General features: G+C 38.0%; 2 protein-coding genes across 2 annotated transcripts; both read left to right on the top strand.

The window, feature by feature from the left end:
- Positions 1 to 5,648: 5,648 nt before the first annotated feature.
- On the top strand, positions 5,649 to 11,736 carry LOC139288015 (N-acetyllactosaminide beta-1,3-N-acetylglucosaminyltransferase 3-like). The gene is made up of 2 exons (XM_070909249.1): positions 5,649 to 5,656; positions 8,390 to 11,736. Exons 1-2 carry the CDS (start codon positions 5,649 to 5,651, stop codon positions 9,519 to 9,521), a joined length of 1,140 nt encoding a protein of 379 aa, XP_070765350.1. The 3' UTR covers positions 9,522 to 11,736.
- A 3,029-nt stretch (positions 11,737 to 14,765) lies between these two features.
- Positions 14,766 to 15,908, top strand: LOC139287775 (N-acetyllactosaminide beta-1,3-N-acetylglucosaminyltransferase 3-like). Its single transcript, XM_070908947.1, has one exon. The coding sequence runs from the start codon at positions 14,766 to 14,768 to the stop codon at positions 15,906 to 15,908; it is 1,143 nt and encodes a 380-aa protein (XP_070765048.1).
- Positions 15,909 to 16,206: the final 298 nt, after the last annotated feature.

Raw genomic sequence — 16,206 nt, 5'->3', positions numbered from 1 at the left:
GCCATGTCTTTTTTTTTAAACGTTAGTGTATTGAATATATACAGAAATCAGAAATGTCTATTATTATCTATCTATTTTATTTAAATAAATACATGTATTATATATTGTGTTGTTTTATAATGAATGACTTTGAGATGAAAATGTGTACTGCATGTATTGCATATTTAATATAAACAAAAAACTAAAATCCATATCATGTTCTTAGACCAAAGATCATCAAATAGAGCAGATCCCAGTACTGTGGACAGTACAATGTGTGCAAAATCAGTGTAATATGCAAGTTATAGAGCAAAAACTTGAGGTAGTAGTAGTAGTGGGTAGTGCAATGGCGATTTCACCTGCAACAGACACACCAATGTACACAACTCTTCTTCATTCAGTGACTCGTGTCTACTTGTATGTCTATATATGTATCCACATGTATTTACACATCTAGGCGATAGCCCTGTGCACAGCTGTATACATTCCAACACCAATAAGTTAGTTTTTGCAAGTGACCTCAAATTAAAGAAAATGAATGTGCAGCACAGATTAAGAACACAGGGCCTCTTTGGCATAATACTGCTAGCCTGAATGAAATTCCTGTTTGACAGCAACCGGTCAATTATCAGCCAGAGAACACGACTCACTGACTACTTTACAACTCTTGTGACTTTTTTCCTGCAAAACGTCAGCCACCTATCAAACCTGAGAGTCACCAAGTTATACACTGACACCCTGAACAGCATGAGAAGGACATATAAGTGACAAACTCTTCTCAATAAACCAGCCATAAACTCACAGTAACCAAAGGAGCTGCTTAACATTGAACCAATTGTTGTGCAAAAGCATCCATGTTATTCTAATCCAGTACTTTGACCGGGCCGTTAGATGCATGTATCTAATTATAAACTTGAGGGGATGATTTCCTCTTAAGATACTGGACCTTCTTGACCCACCACTTTTGCCGTTCATGCTGCTTACCACTCAGTATCTCCTTCTCATGTTGCTCTCCCCATAACCTCTCAGTTATTCTGTTGTGTTTTATCACATTTAGATGAATTAACTCCTCTTTTGCACTTTTGAATTGCTGATAAAATCAGAGATGTGGCAGGTGTTCAGAGGCGTGAAACCAGACATGAATAAAGTATGATGTGCGGATATGAGACTAGGTGAAATCAGAGTTAGAGATGAACACCCACGTTATTTACGTGGCTGGTGCAATTCCTGCTCTTTTCATTCATATTTGTAGGATAGTGAATTTGTGTTCTGAGAGATCTGTCTTCTTATGATAGCCAACGGAATCAGGAATGAACACATTGGCTGTTTGGTTGGTGAAAGTGTGGCAACTGCTGTTGAAATACCAGTGTGAAAACTTCCTTCCTGAGGCAACATGAGGGGAATATCTATGGCTCAATGTTTTTGTTTCATCTTTTAAAAGAGACATGCCGGGCGGCTGGAAACTTAAACTATCCAGTATTCTGATTTGTTATTTGTAAATGTTAATTATAAAGTGAAGGGCGTCTGATATTCAGCCATTCGGTTGTAATTTATTTAGTGATAAGAGTTGAAATGTGGAAAACTTGCCAGCTATTCCTAACCTTTTTTTCAGTTTGGTGAATGTTAGACCTTCCTTTCTTAGGAAACAGAGGGGTATTTTTATCCCAAGGGAAATTGCAAGGTGAAGTATGTTATTATTCTTTCCTAGTATTGTTTCCTTGTAGTTTGGTGAATGTACAAACCTCTCAATGTTTTTCGATATCGTTAGATTTGATAGGGATTATACTGTATGTCTGGAATTTACACATACTTCCAGGACAAAGACACATCAGACCGTTCAGAGAGTGAAGTAAAATTCAAATAAAAATGAAATGATGACTCGTTGGAGATACATTGTATTTACAACAGGAAGGAAGGGGTGTGACTGTGGCTATCGAGATCGAATACAGAACTGTGATGCCCTCTTGTATCCAAAATAGGTTACTGCAGTACTAAATGACCACACGTGCATTGAGGCGATATGTGCCGTATTGATATGAATATTAATATCCCAGTCTTGTGAGATGTTACACAATCCTCCCCACAAGTAGTATATGTGCAACATACAGACTACAGGGCAAGTAAACTGCACCTTTTACTACTTTTACTTACACTTTTACTACTGTACCATGTCCAAATATGTAAACTAAAACAACTTTCCACAAGTGTACCTCTTTGTATTTCAGCAGTGATGATGCACGTGTGTGTAGTGTGTAACTGAGGTTACAAAAGGGAACAGGGAAATTGAGAGCCCCCTTGCGGACAAAGAATGTAACTGCAGAACAAAATGACAACACATAAAACAAATACTTGACAGGAGTGAATTGAAGCCATACTGTATGAGGCCATTTCTTTCTCTCATCTGAAATGTTACATTCAAGGTTGTTGAGCTTGCTACCTTAAGACAGGCAGGGGTCATGTGATTGGCGACACCGCTGTCTTAAAATTCTGTTATTACGAAAATTTATTATAAAATAACATTTCATAATCTCATCACATCATATATTTTACATAATTTATGTATATGGTTATTTATTTCATAATGTCATGTATTTAATATCAAACACTTTGAGGAGTACCTGACAGCACTTGTCTTTGCATATACCATAGAGCGAGGGCCCAACCACCAACCCTGCTACCTGCTCTACCAGCTGAGCCACGGGCATTACTGAGCATTATGTCCGAATGTTAATTCATCTGAGCTGTAGGACAATGTTATACTACAGGTTGTTCTATTACTCTCTCTTACTCTCTGATTTAAGACCAGTAAAGTTTCAAGTTTACCAACTCCTTGTGGTGATCCAGAAGTCTCCAGATAGAAGTCACTTTAATCTGAGCCCCTGCTGGAAAATAAAAACACAAAAGGAAAGAAAGTGCATCCATATCTTTAAGAATTGAACACAATTCTCCAACAGCAGTATTTTGTTTCTCTTAATGTCTCTTAATGATAACCAAGGTTTATTTACCGGAAACCCTTAGCACTTTATTAACTAAATCGTCCTCAATATATTCAGGACAATGATGGAAGCAAGAGGTGCTTCCATCATTACTGGTCATGAGATCTCATATCCAATGCCCATTAGATCATCAGGGAGCAAGTATTTTATACCAGTTCAAGTGTACGAATCACACTCATATCCCTGTTACTGTGGTGGTGGGGGATTCCACCTGTCTGGTTATACAGCTTTGGTCATATGCAAATTTCCCAGTTGAGGGATTAATAAAGGATTATTTTATTTTATATATAATATGTCCCAGTCCATTACTATTCTCCTCAATTGATGATGTTTACTTGGGGATGTGTCTGGCCAAAGCAGGACTTGGTCCTGCTTCCCATATGTCCATAGACCTTTTTCAGGCGATACAACACGCCCAATGTATTGTAACATATTGAAGGTGCTGCACCATGAGGTGGAGGGGCAGTCCATGCCTTTACTTTAAAACTTTCCAAACTTTTGTGTTAACAGTGTTCAACAACAATTCTTGTCGATCAGATTTATTTGTCTTTTTAATATCATTAGGGTTAGATCTGATTCAGTGATTGGTGTCATGACAGGCCAGAACGTCTGCAAATGGCTGATATTGACAGAATGGTGGACAGAATTAAAGAAACTGTGTGATATTTTAATCTGTGTGTTACAATATGCTGCGTTCAAGAGCAGCCTGTGTAATAGTGCCACTATCTTGAATCAGTCAGACAGGTCTACACAGTAACAAACTGTCCTACAGGCTTTCAAATGGAAACTGACAGCAGGCAGCACACTTGATCAACAGACTGTAGCGGCTGCTTGATAGACTTTATTGTTTGTTTTAAGATGTACCCAGGACCCCTGGTGATGTCTTCTTCTTATATTTTCTTCAAGCAGAAAGACCTTCTGCTGTCATATTTACAGTACATTGAGTCAGTGTGGAAGCTTTGGACACCTTCATGCCACCAGAGGTCACTGTCTCCGCAGACATGGTTTCACTGAGGCGTTGAGTCACAGAATTCAGTATAGGGGAAGATTATACTGCTTCTTTTAACTTTTAGTTTCTAAAAGTTCATATGCTTCACTGTGTTTGGTTTTATCAAAGAAACAAAATCATATGTGCCAACATTTAAATTACATTTAAAAGGTTTCACATCAGCCTTAATCAATTTTTTTGACGCTAGAAAGAGACTTACTGAAAAGGTCAAGTCATAAATGTATGATATGAGTTAAGACATAGTTGCTATAGAAACCGGTGCTGTCTTCCTTGATATATTTTGCTGTTAATGAATGCAGTCCTGTAAGTAGCCTAATGCGTAAGGTGACATGTGTGAAATGTTCAGTCATCTATTAAGCCACAGAAGACATATTGTTTTAGATGTAATGTAGGGCCAACTCCCACTGCAAGTTTAATGTAAATAAGTTGATATATTTTACAGATTAATGATACTGCAGAGGGTAAGATGGAGGGTAAGCAGAGTTGTTATTGTACGGGTAAAATGTTCTGATTTACATTTGTATTAGACTGATAACAAGTTTTTTTCTGTGATACTCAAAAGTAAAACTAGTAAATGATAGGACATGCAGTGTTCTATGTATTGTTTCAATGGTATTTCTAAATTCTTCCCACATCAGTGACAGATACTGTCACTGAACTGGAATGTCTGAAAGCTGAAACTAATTTCCTTCAATACTATTTTCTGAGAATAATAATGCACAGCGCTATATTGTTTATTGTTTGTTTGGCTCCTCATTAGCTGTTGCCTTGGCCTTTGGTCCATATGAAAAACTATAGTATAATGACCAAATGTCTACACTCACACTACATCCAGTAAATAAAACAGTTACAATATCACTACACCCAAACCAATAAACAAACATTTGACAAACATTGTTCCTATCAGTTGCCTGAGTGGGGTGGACCTCATAATGTAATCAGTTAAAAACTACAGTTTTACAAAACTACTCAGTTTTTAAAAACTGAAATTATTTTTGTGACGTCTTTACTGGGAACAAATGAGCGCCACAGAAGGAAGGGCAGGACAGTGAGTGAAGTGAGCACAGCTGCTTCTTCAATCTAGGCCTATTGTAGGCCAAGTGTGCACTGTATTCTTTATTAACAAGGACAAAAAACAAGATAAAAAAATGTATTAATAGGATCAAAAACCAAGTGAACCTCAGTACAGAAATGTCATAAACTGTCAGGGATGTTAATGAATCCATGCCTGCACAGATAACTAGATAATGCCATGCAGGCACAGATTTGCTGATGGCATGACAAGGAGCAGAGGTTACATAAAGTTGAAAAACGGCCAGATATTTCCCTGCCTAGAAATACTAAAAGGCAACACTTTCTCATCATGGCTCATTCACTTTGGCTTTCACCACTATACGTGTTTCAGTACAAGCGACCCAAATGCCAGCTTGAGGCTTTACCTTTGTTGCTCACCCGGTACTTTGCCACGTTGAGTTGTCCCTCTAAATCCTTCCCTGCCACGAGAGCAGAACCTGTGAGGAGTGAGCAGGTTAGATCATGCACTCTTGTAATGTGGCAAAACTGGCTTTCCAGGGCCCGTTTTCTGAGAAATACATCAGGGCAAAGAAACGTTGACGCAAAACATGATAAACCTCAAATCCAGGAAATCCCTGTGTGATTGGCAGATGAGGAAGTGCAGCGCAGAAACAAGTCATACTCATACACTATTCTTTTAAGATGTGATAAGGTTTGCCTTTATGATTGTGCTGTTTGCACTTCCTTGAGATCATGTTTCTGTCAAACTATGGGCCCCACTTTTGTACCTATAGCAAAGTTGTTATGCTGCTGCATACAGGAGCTGTTGAGTGGGTATTAAACTTTGGACAGCAGGTTGTCCTTTCCCCCGGAGCTGTCTTCTCAGGAAGCTTTGACCACCTGGCAGTGTATCAAGCTTGTTGTGAGCACCCCCGCTTTTGGCATGGAGACTGCCTGATAGGCTAAACTCAGGACAAGCAACACGTCACCACTACAACCACAGCAGACGACTCTTGCAGGGACCCTCAGACGGATTCTCACGTTGATCTACCAACATGCACAGGTAATTACTGCTGAATGAATCTAGTAGCTGTGTGTTTCCGTAAATAGAATTCCTCTACAAACTCTTTTTAATACGCTGTATAAAATAAGTATATTTTGATCTGATGATCTGATTTGGAGGTCGGATTTAATTTTGATTTCTAAAGCTTTTGTTCTGGCTTAATTCTTACCTCAAGTCACACGTTTCCCCCCCGTATGTATCGCCTTAACTGGTAGCGAAGATTTTTGAATTCTTTACACAATCGGCCGTGCAATTATTAAACATCACCGTGTGTTCAGTTCAATCAAAAAGCTGGCAACTCATCGCTTCTTTTCATCAAAGGCGCTGCAATAATACACTATTTATAAAAATATTAAAAATCAAACAAAACTGATTTGACTGATCAAGACATTAAAACAAGCCAATTTTAACGCTGTATTCATTCAACTATACACCAACTTCTTGTTGCAATGATAATCCACTATCTGTTTTTTCGTTTTATTTTTCTCATTCCTCTTTTGATTACAAGCAAACCTCATTTCATAAACCGATGTTTTTTTGTGTAGTATCCGTTAGATTAGATTAGACATTGATGACTTTAACAAAACTAGCAACTAAAAATAGAAAATAGATCAATCAAGTTGAATCAAGACCTCAAACAGTCTCAGTTAAATCTGAACAGTGCAGCATTGAACAACAATAAAAAGCTATGTCCTATTATCAATGTGGTGAAGAAAATGCCTCAGTAACTTAACCATTGTTAAGCAGGCTTCGGATGGAGAGGGTGTTCAGGGACCACAAGGATTTTCTTGCCCATGATGATGATGATGACTGGCTTATGAGCCGATTTTGATTCCCAGGAGTAATTCTCTTGGAATTATGTGCTGAATTGGGCCCGACTTTAGAGCGACCAACGTTCAGAAACCGGCCAATACCAGTCCCTTTACAGGTTTTGACCACTTTTTTCTGGCAACCGGCCATCCCACACGGATGGCATCACAAGGTTCAATGAGGGTTAGAATGATTGGAATGACCCAGCGATACATATGGTTTCCCAACACTGTGGGTGAACAGGCCAATAAGGGCACCACATGAGGATGAATTTGCTTTTGTGAATCAAAAGCATTTTCATTCCATCAATGTCCAAATGATCTGTGATGCAAATGAGATTCCGATGACTGTAGTTGCTCGATGGCCCGGCTCATGATTAATTTATACTGAGACACAGCAATGTAGGGAGCAGACTCGAAGACTGCTGTATCTAAGTTGCTATCAGCATTGGCACATTCACTTACTAACTACTTGTCTTCACTCTCACGCAAACAAACGAGTGAATTCCTTAAACAGCTGAGCACTGACGTTTTTGGCAAATGTTATTGAAACAAGTAACTAGTACATTTATTATTATTTTCTGCATTGTATTAATACACATTTGGTGCTCTAGTAAGTGTTTACAGCAGCAGAATACAATATACAATATATATACGATGTTCATTGTAATGAAGGAACATTAGTGCAACAATATGGCTCATTGATATGTTTTTAATAGTTTTGGACAATAATGGAGGTCTATAACACAAGCAACACTTGTTTAGTGGGATACGTTTATTGTTGGTTTTGGTCTTTTCATGGTAATTGTTGACAACAGGACAAATATAGGCTATCATTGTTCTTGATTTGATGATATAGTTCAACATTTTGGGAAATACGGTTATTCACTGTCTTGCCGAGAGTTAGATGAGAAGGTCGATGCCACTTCCAAAATAAATGTGAAGCAACTACCAGCAGCCGGTAGCCTGACTCTGTCAAAAGATAACAAAATCAGTCTACCAGCATGTCTTAAATTCACATATTAACTAATTATATATCATTTGTGTAATCCCTTCAAGAATTGTTTTTGTGTAAATTATTGTTTACAGGGGCGTAATGTGTTGGACTATTTCTTGGCCAGGCACAGTAAATTCCTGGAGTGTCCACTGGTTTCATGGCAACCTCATGGTGATGATAAGACTCTAAGAAGTTACTGTGAGCTTTAGAGGTGCCAGTAGACAGATTTGGTTTTCGTGGTACCTGTTTTCCTTTGTTTTCAGCCTTTGTGCTAAGCTAAGCTAATCAGCTGCTGATGGTATAGCTTCATATTTTCTGTACAGGTGTGAGAGTGGTATTAATCTTCTTCTCCAGATCACGGCAAGAAATTGGATCAACATGTTTCCCAAAATGTCAACTATTCCTTTAAACAATGAATACTTTAATATTTATTTAGTTTTATCTCAATTAATTTATGTCAGACTGAGATGTGTTGATAAGATATTTGTTGTTTTGTCCCTGCAGAATTTCAAGAACGATAAGCCTCAGAGCAAGAATTGTATTTCTGGTGGGAGCTCTTGGACTGTGGGCAGTTTATCTCGCTAAAGACTTGAATGGCCCCAACATTGTCAGACTCCAAGTAGATGAGAGAAAAGATGTCAGTCAAACGAAGCCACCCACCAAAAACAATTCCTATGTATACTCCTGGCCAAGATGTCAAAAAGTTATTTCTGCTGCCAACATCACAAACCTCAGCTCTCTTTCTGTTAGCATGAAAGACTTTCTCTATTATCGACACTGTCGCCATTTCCCCATGCTACTGGACCTTCCTGATAAATGTGGAGGAGCTAATAAATCAGGAGAAGTCTTCCTCCTGCTGGTCATTAAAAGCTCCCCTGGGAACTACGACCGCCGAGAGGTTCTGCGCAAAACCTGGGCTAAAGAGAGGTTACACAATGGCATGTGGATCCGAAGGATCTTCATCTCGGGAACGATGAATGCTGGTTTTGAGAAAAAGAGACTGAACAAACTACTCGAGCTGGAGCAACAAGAGTACAGTGACATCCTCCAGTGGGACTTTAGTGATACTTTCTACAACCTCACCTTGAAGCAGATACTCTTCTTAGAATGGATGGAAAGAAATTGTCCGAACGCTCGCTTCCTGCTGAATGGTGATGACGACGTCTTTGCCAACACAGACAACATGGTCGAGTATCTCCAAAGCCTCAAGGACAATGATGGAAGCAAGCACCTCTTTACTGGTCATGTGATCCATAATGCGAGTCCCATTAGATGGTCAAAGAGCAAGTATTTTATCCCAGTTCAAGTGCACAAAGCAAACTCGTATCCCCCCTACTGTGGTGGTGGGGGGTACCTCCTGTCTGGTTATACAGCTTTGGTCATATACAATATGTCCCAGTCCATTACTATTCTTCCCATTGATGATGTTTACATAGGGATGTGTCTGGCCAAAGCAGGACTCACACCTGTTTCCCATATGGGTGTCAAGACGCTAGGATTATACATTTCCTCTAAGAAAATAGATGTATATAATCCTTGCTATTATAAAGAACTTCTACTGGTACACAGATTCCTCCCAGCTCACATATACCTCACGTGGCACAGAATACATGATCCCAATCTGAAATGTGGCTCTTCAAGGACCCTGTTTTAGCAATAACAAAAGGTAACTTGAGACAGAGCTCTGTGGCACTTTGCATCCTGCACCTGCTTTTAGATGTTGAATTCAGGAATGACCTTCTTCATTCTATCAAGGTTTAAACTTATACAGGTTCACTCTTGGATAACATTTATACTTCCCCACCTTCTTCTCAGGCTTCAGCACAGTCCAAAGTAACAATCATCAAAAACCCAGATAAATCTCCCTTTAGGAAACAGACATTGCTATGTAAAGTCAGACCTATCTGCAAATACCAAAGCCCACAGGAATTTAGTTTCCCGCTTCACAAGGATGCTTGGTGCTGCCATGCACATGGATGGCTTCTCCTACCACTTAAATGCTGATGACGCCAAACTATTCTTGTAATTCAGATAGAGTCATGCATCACTTGTTGCTTGGCCACACTCTGGTTGTCAGGGCACCAACTAAGGCGCCACCTGGACAAGACTGAACCTGTGTTCTTCCAGAGGAAAGGATATGCACACAAGGCCTGTCCATCATCATTGACGACACTGTGGTGATGGCAACTCGGACAGCAAGGTTTTCCCACAGCCTTCAGCTTCTCCATTCACTACAGCCCAGTATCCCTAGGAATTATTTACATTTATCAATGCCAGTTCATTGTCAGTGCAGGAAGTATTGTGTCCTTTATGCAAAGCAAAGTGGACCATGGGATGGTGATGATGTGTGGGAGAGTGTTTTGTGTGTTACATACTGTATTTATATACAATAACTGCTGTCAGCTTGTTGTTTTGTTGTAAATAGGGCTGGGTATTGAACTGCAATACTTTCTGACTATGGACTGAATCATGTCCACAGCACATTGTTCCAAAAACTGTAACTGTAAAAAACTGTCTTCTACCACATTATGCTCGGTTAGATTACACTACACAAAGTAAGGTATTGCTATTTTTTGTTGTTTGTTATCGATTGCAACCAGTTACAAAAATATTAATCAAAAGTAATTGCTCAGGGTTCCATGTGATTTTAATGTTACTTAATAACAATCGCGCAAAAAAGCAAATGAGTTTACAGTTTTCTCATGTCATGTCATTTGTCATTTTATGATTAAAATGATTTGATGTTACATTGCGTACTATATAAATTCACATTGTATTTAACGATTTTATGTTATCACCTGAAAAAACTGGATCCTACTGCATATTTTTCAGGTGATAACATAGTCACAATGGTCACATGTGAATTGTCTATCTAGCATATCTATCGTAGCATGTCTATGAACCCCCCCCCCCCCCACCTGATTATTAAGGTCTATTGACTTATTATTATTGACTGAGTACACATGATAGAGATAGACTAATAAAACACTGGTTACACCTGAAAATGATTGGTAACAGTTTATTTAGCATGTACTAACACTTTATACATATTTCATATATGGTTAATAACACACTAGAATATATGCCTAGTTACAAGCAGACGTAAGTGTTGTGGGCACCCATAAGTGGAGACTGTATAATCAAATAATGATGTAATAATATAAAATATACCTTCATAGGAGAAGTTGTTATTGTTGACAAATGCTGTGTGTTATAAAACTAATATTTATTAAATGTTTATGTAGAGCTTAAAAATACTTAATGTTACTTAATGTGATGGTCCTTGTGAGGAAGCACCAACTCCCTCACCAACTATTTGCTAAACCCCCTCTTTGGTTAAAGGTGGAAAGAATTCTCATACAATTTTCTTTCTTTTCTTTATTTAATTTATGGTTTCAACATTCATTTAGAAATACAAACAATTTAACTCAGTATTAAAATCTCAATCATTAAGATTTTCTTAAGAATATATTAAGGCATGCTGGCAAAGCCATAACCTGTTTGAGTCCTTTGTGGAGGCCATCTTGTGCTGGTGCTTAAGAGGAAGCACGCCTCAACTATAGCCCTTTTTATGTGGTGTATGAAGTGGGCGGGTTCTCCACTTTAATTGGTCAAAGGATATGTGATAAATGACAGTGCTGACCTGATAGGCCAGTTTGAACGGGCAAGGCGGGCCTCATAGTATAAATGTGAGTGCAATGAGAGAGAGAGGGACTGGTTGAGGAAGAGCAGCACCAGAATTGTTTGAGCAGAAAATGAGTAAGAAGTGTTTTTTTCTAACTCTCTTTTGTGTCATTTTTGTTTGTTTTTTTCTTTTGTTTTTTTTTTGGAGACTGAGAATAAAAGTCTACCGAATCTTTTCAACATAACTCCCTGCCTGTGTGATGTTTTTTTGTCCTCCATGAGTCTCACCATGCTTCCCTGCACTTCACCTTGCAACAGTCCTATTGATGGCCAACACCTAGTCATTTTAGTAACATTTTTTTCATTTCTGTATATAAAGCAACACAATCTTTGGTTAATCGTGTTTTTTTTATTCTGGTTTACATTATGACATTATGTTTCCCATTTGAGTACGCACATATTGTGGTTAACATTTAGTGGTCATAGGTTTATCAGAGTGGTTTGGAAATTGTTAATGTATTGGAGCTGGTTTTCTCTTTGTTTCTCCACATGTTGCTGCTGAATCGTCTGCCCAAAAGAGGAGCTGGAGTTTGGGCAGCCTTTTATGCAAAAAACAGGAAGTGGAAGAAGCTAACTTCTTCTGCGGGGCAGGGGAACTATACAAAAGACTTTCGTCAGCATGTGAATATTTATTTTGGGTTTTGGTAGTATTAGTAGTTTCAGTATTTACAATTACTGTTTTATTTGTACTTGTCATTATTCGTTGTTGGGTTTCTTTGGGGTCTTTTTATTGAATGGATGCCCCCTCCCCCTTTGTGTTTGTGTAGACTAGCCTATTGTTTATTATTGTTTTGTAGACCTCAATCTAGTTAAAGGGCCCAGATTTAGTAGTATTGTTTTATATCTCTTTTCTTTGCTTATGTGTTTTAAACATTTGCCACTTTGCCTTTTCTATTGATTGAATGTTTGATTAGGCCAAATAAAGCCTTAATTTTCCAAAACTATGCTTGTGTCCCCGCCTTTGCTGCTTGGTCCCTGGCAGTTAACTATCAGCAAAAACAAATATTTACAGCAGGGATGGGCTGCAGGTTCATTCTAATCAAAGACTACAGCAGGTGATTTGACTTGACACGTGTCCCATTAGATTAGAGAACTTATCAGTTTTTGTTCAAATGAATAGCATCTGTTTCTTTGCACCAACACACATAGGTGCCCATCCCTGATTACAATATTTGAGATGAAATGAATACTGCAAATGAGGTGTCACCCACTAAGCAACTTGACGTCATTGCAGAATAAAGCCTGGGCAGACAGTTGATGCACATTTGACCGTAAAATCAGATCAGAGCATAGATCTAGCTAATCATAATAGTATAAAGAAAGGAAAGCAAGCAAATGAGGTTGCCACAGAGTGTTGTTAGGTGGCTTCTAACAACACCGTCTGGTACAGAGACACGGTTAGATTATGTTGTTTACACTGCCAATCTGTTGCATGTGGAAAATGTGAATTAGCTTAACCATTAAACAGCTAGAACCAAGATAATAGATATGAATGAATGATGAGTGTGGGTGAGGAGTTGAAAGAAAAGTTGAAAAAAATCATTTTTATTTAAAAAAAGAAACAAAACGTTATTCAATGCTATCAAGTTCAATTATTTAAATCACAGTATTTTTCTTTATTTATACAAATACAGTACAAAATGACATTTATAGACGTGTATATTATAAGCAAAGCTACTTACTGTTCAAAAGCGATGAACTAAACATTGGTTCCTGGATTAAGAATATGGCACACAGTATGGATTGAAAAAATAAATACAGTTTGAGAAGTAGGAAGTGTTAATAAAGAAATACGAAACCATTTAATCTTTGTCTAAGATACAATGAATGGGTCATGCCTGAGTTTAAATCTAATGGTATACTTTATAGGGGATGAAAGATTTTTTAAATAATATGGGTGTATGAAACCGGAGTGAAAAGTAGGGAAAGTGAGGAAAACTGGGGGTTTTCCACATGTTTATATGCAGTCCAAAGATATATGTTGGAAAAAGGCTGGACAAATTGATAATAAAAAATGATTTAAATAATAATAATAGTGGTGGTTCTTGTTAGCAGAAAAGCCCTATACAACTCTAAATTCAACCTTTGTGTTGTGTTTGTTTTTGCTCTGCACTCATCTGTCAGCTGAGGTGGTAATACATATTAATATATACATAGTTTTTAAAATAATAAGATACATTTTATAATATCAGAATAGATAGATTTAGATAATCTCACATTAAGTAGACTACAAAACATTAGAATACACAGCATTTGTTTATTTGCTTCTTTGTGTGTCACACAGCAAACACTGTAATCAACGTAGCAGTTACTGATAAACTTATGGGAGAGGCAGTAGAGGAAACCTTTATTACCAGCAATCACCTTCTGATAGTAAGCAGCAGCCAAACACTCTCCAGTAGCCAACATGCTCCATGTGTCCTGGGAAATACACGATTGGATTCATTTTTTATTAAAAGTACCTGCGGCTTCTCCAGATCACATCCAGAGCTCAACATATTAAAGGTTTGAAAGCTTTACACTTTCAATGGAGTTTAAAAATGAAGAAGAAAGATAAATCGATGAGGAGACACACAAGTTTCACAACTCAAATAGCTTAAATTAAACACAACATCGGATTAATGCTGCTGATAAATGTTTCAAAAGTTTAAGGTGGTGAAGCCTTCAAAGCAGTAAATATCTGCTCTGCTCAGGTTTATAAAGTTTTATAGTTTACAGTGAATAAAGTATTAAATAAAGTGTTTAAGGTCTGTCTTCACAGAAAGTTTTAACACCTCTTTGTTATAGAAATTAGTCTATCTGTATTCTTTTTTGATTTTGATCAATTTGCACAATTGAGCACTTGATTCATAGTGAATTATTACAAATCATTTAGGAAAGTAGTCAGTATATAGATTGACAGGCATCATTAGTTGCTGATTGACTTGAAATCTATTCTCAGATAACTTGATAACAGGCCATATAATCTTTGACTGAGACTTATTCAGGAGCTTCCTGCTAGCAATTCAGTAATTACGTTTTTTAATTCCTGATTTCTTTTCTGTTTCTTAGTTACTACTCAGAATTTTGTTTGCCCTATGTTTAAGTGTTACCTATAATCTACATGAATTAAATGAATTGCCTTTGTTCCTTAAATGTGTCTTTTTTTTTAAATTGCTTTTCTGCTGTCAGACTGGTTGATAAAAACAGTGTTTTGTTTTTCAGAGTGTGAATGATGAGAACAAAAAGGGGAAAAAGGCTCCTAATATTTGGAGTTCTTGGTCTGTTGGTTTTCCATCTCTGGAAAAATGTTTTTACTCAACATGCAACCAACTACTTACAAGTGAATGTGAGAAGGGATGACAGTCAAAAGGAGCCAACTGTCAAAAATAACAATGTTTATTCTTGGCCAAAATGTCAACAAAATATGTCTGCTGCCAAAATCACAGGCTTCAAAACTATTCCTCAGCACACCCAAGACTTTCTCTACTATCGACACTGTCGCCATTTCCCCATGCTGCTGGACCTTCCTGATAAATGTGGAGGAGCTGATAAATCAGGAGAAGTCTTCCTCCTGCTGGTCATTAAAAGCTCCCCTGGGAACTACGACCGCCGAGAGGTTCTGCGCAAAACCTGGGCTAAAGAGAGGTTACACAATGGCGTGTGGATCCGAAGGATCTTCATCTCGGGAACGATGAATGCTGGTTTTGAGAAAAAGAGACTGAATACAATCCTTGAACTGGAGCAACAAGAGTACAGTGACATCCTCCAGTGGGACTTTAATGAATCGTTCTTCAACCTCACCTTGAAGCAGATACTCTTCTTAGAATGGATGGAAAGAAACTGTCCGAACGCTCGCTTCCTGCTGAATGGTGATGACGACGTCTTTGCCAACACAGACAACATGGTTGAGTATCTCCAAAGCCTCAAGGACAATGATGGAAGCAAGCACCTCTTTACTGGTCATCTGATCCAGGGCCAAGGGCCTGTTCGATGGACAAAGAGCAAGTACTATGTCCCTGTTCAGGTGCAGGAGTCAGAGTCATATCCCCCTTACTGTGGTGGTGGGGGCTTCCTCTTGTCTGGTTATACAGCTTTGGTCATATGCAATATGTCCCAGTCCATTACTATTCATCCAATTGATGATGCTTACATGGGGATGTGTCTGGCCAAAGCAGGACTTGGTCCTGTTTCCCATATGGGCTTCCGGACTATTGGACTGCGCATCCCCTCAAAGAAAGTAGATCTATATGACCCTTGTTATTATAAAGACTTCTTATTGGTACACAGATTCCTGCCAGCTAAAATGTTTTTTATGTGGCATAAAATATATGATCCTAATCTGAAATGTGGTAATAATAGAAAAATAGAAAATTAACGTTTCTTTGACCGTAAAAATGTTACTGATGTTGTGTGATAGTTGAAGTGTCAGCTTTGCAGTCTGTCTTACAAAAATATGACAGATCAAAATCATTGCTCAGGGCTTTTTAAGGCACACAGTCTAACCTATTTTATGTATTACATATATTTGAATCATCTTAACTGTTTGTTGAATTACAACAACATGGATAATAAGATATTAGAATCATGTTCTCGTCAGTGGTTCCTAAACCTATGAAAGTGTTAATGCAAAGTGAAAAACTCCTAATTGTGATGTTTTTAGTAGTTGCAGTCTT

The sequence above is a fragment of the Enoplosus armatus genome, chromosome 7, assembly GCF_043641665.1.
Source record: "Enoplosus armatus isolate fEnoArm2 chromosome 7, fEnoArm2.hap1, whole genome shotgun sequence".
Lineage (NCBI taxonomy): Eukaryota > Metazoa > Chordata > Actinopteri > Centrarchiformes > Enoplosidae > Enoplosus > Enoplosus armatus.
This window is presented reverse-complemented; position numbering and strand designations above follow the sequence as displayed.

Excerpts from the sequence above, each read along its gene's own strand:
- LOC139287775 (XM_070908947.1), top strand. The coding sequence starts at position 14,766 with ATGAGAACAAAAAGGGGAAAAAGGCTCCTAATATTTGGAGTTCTTGGT.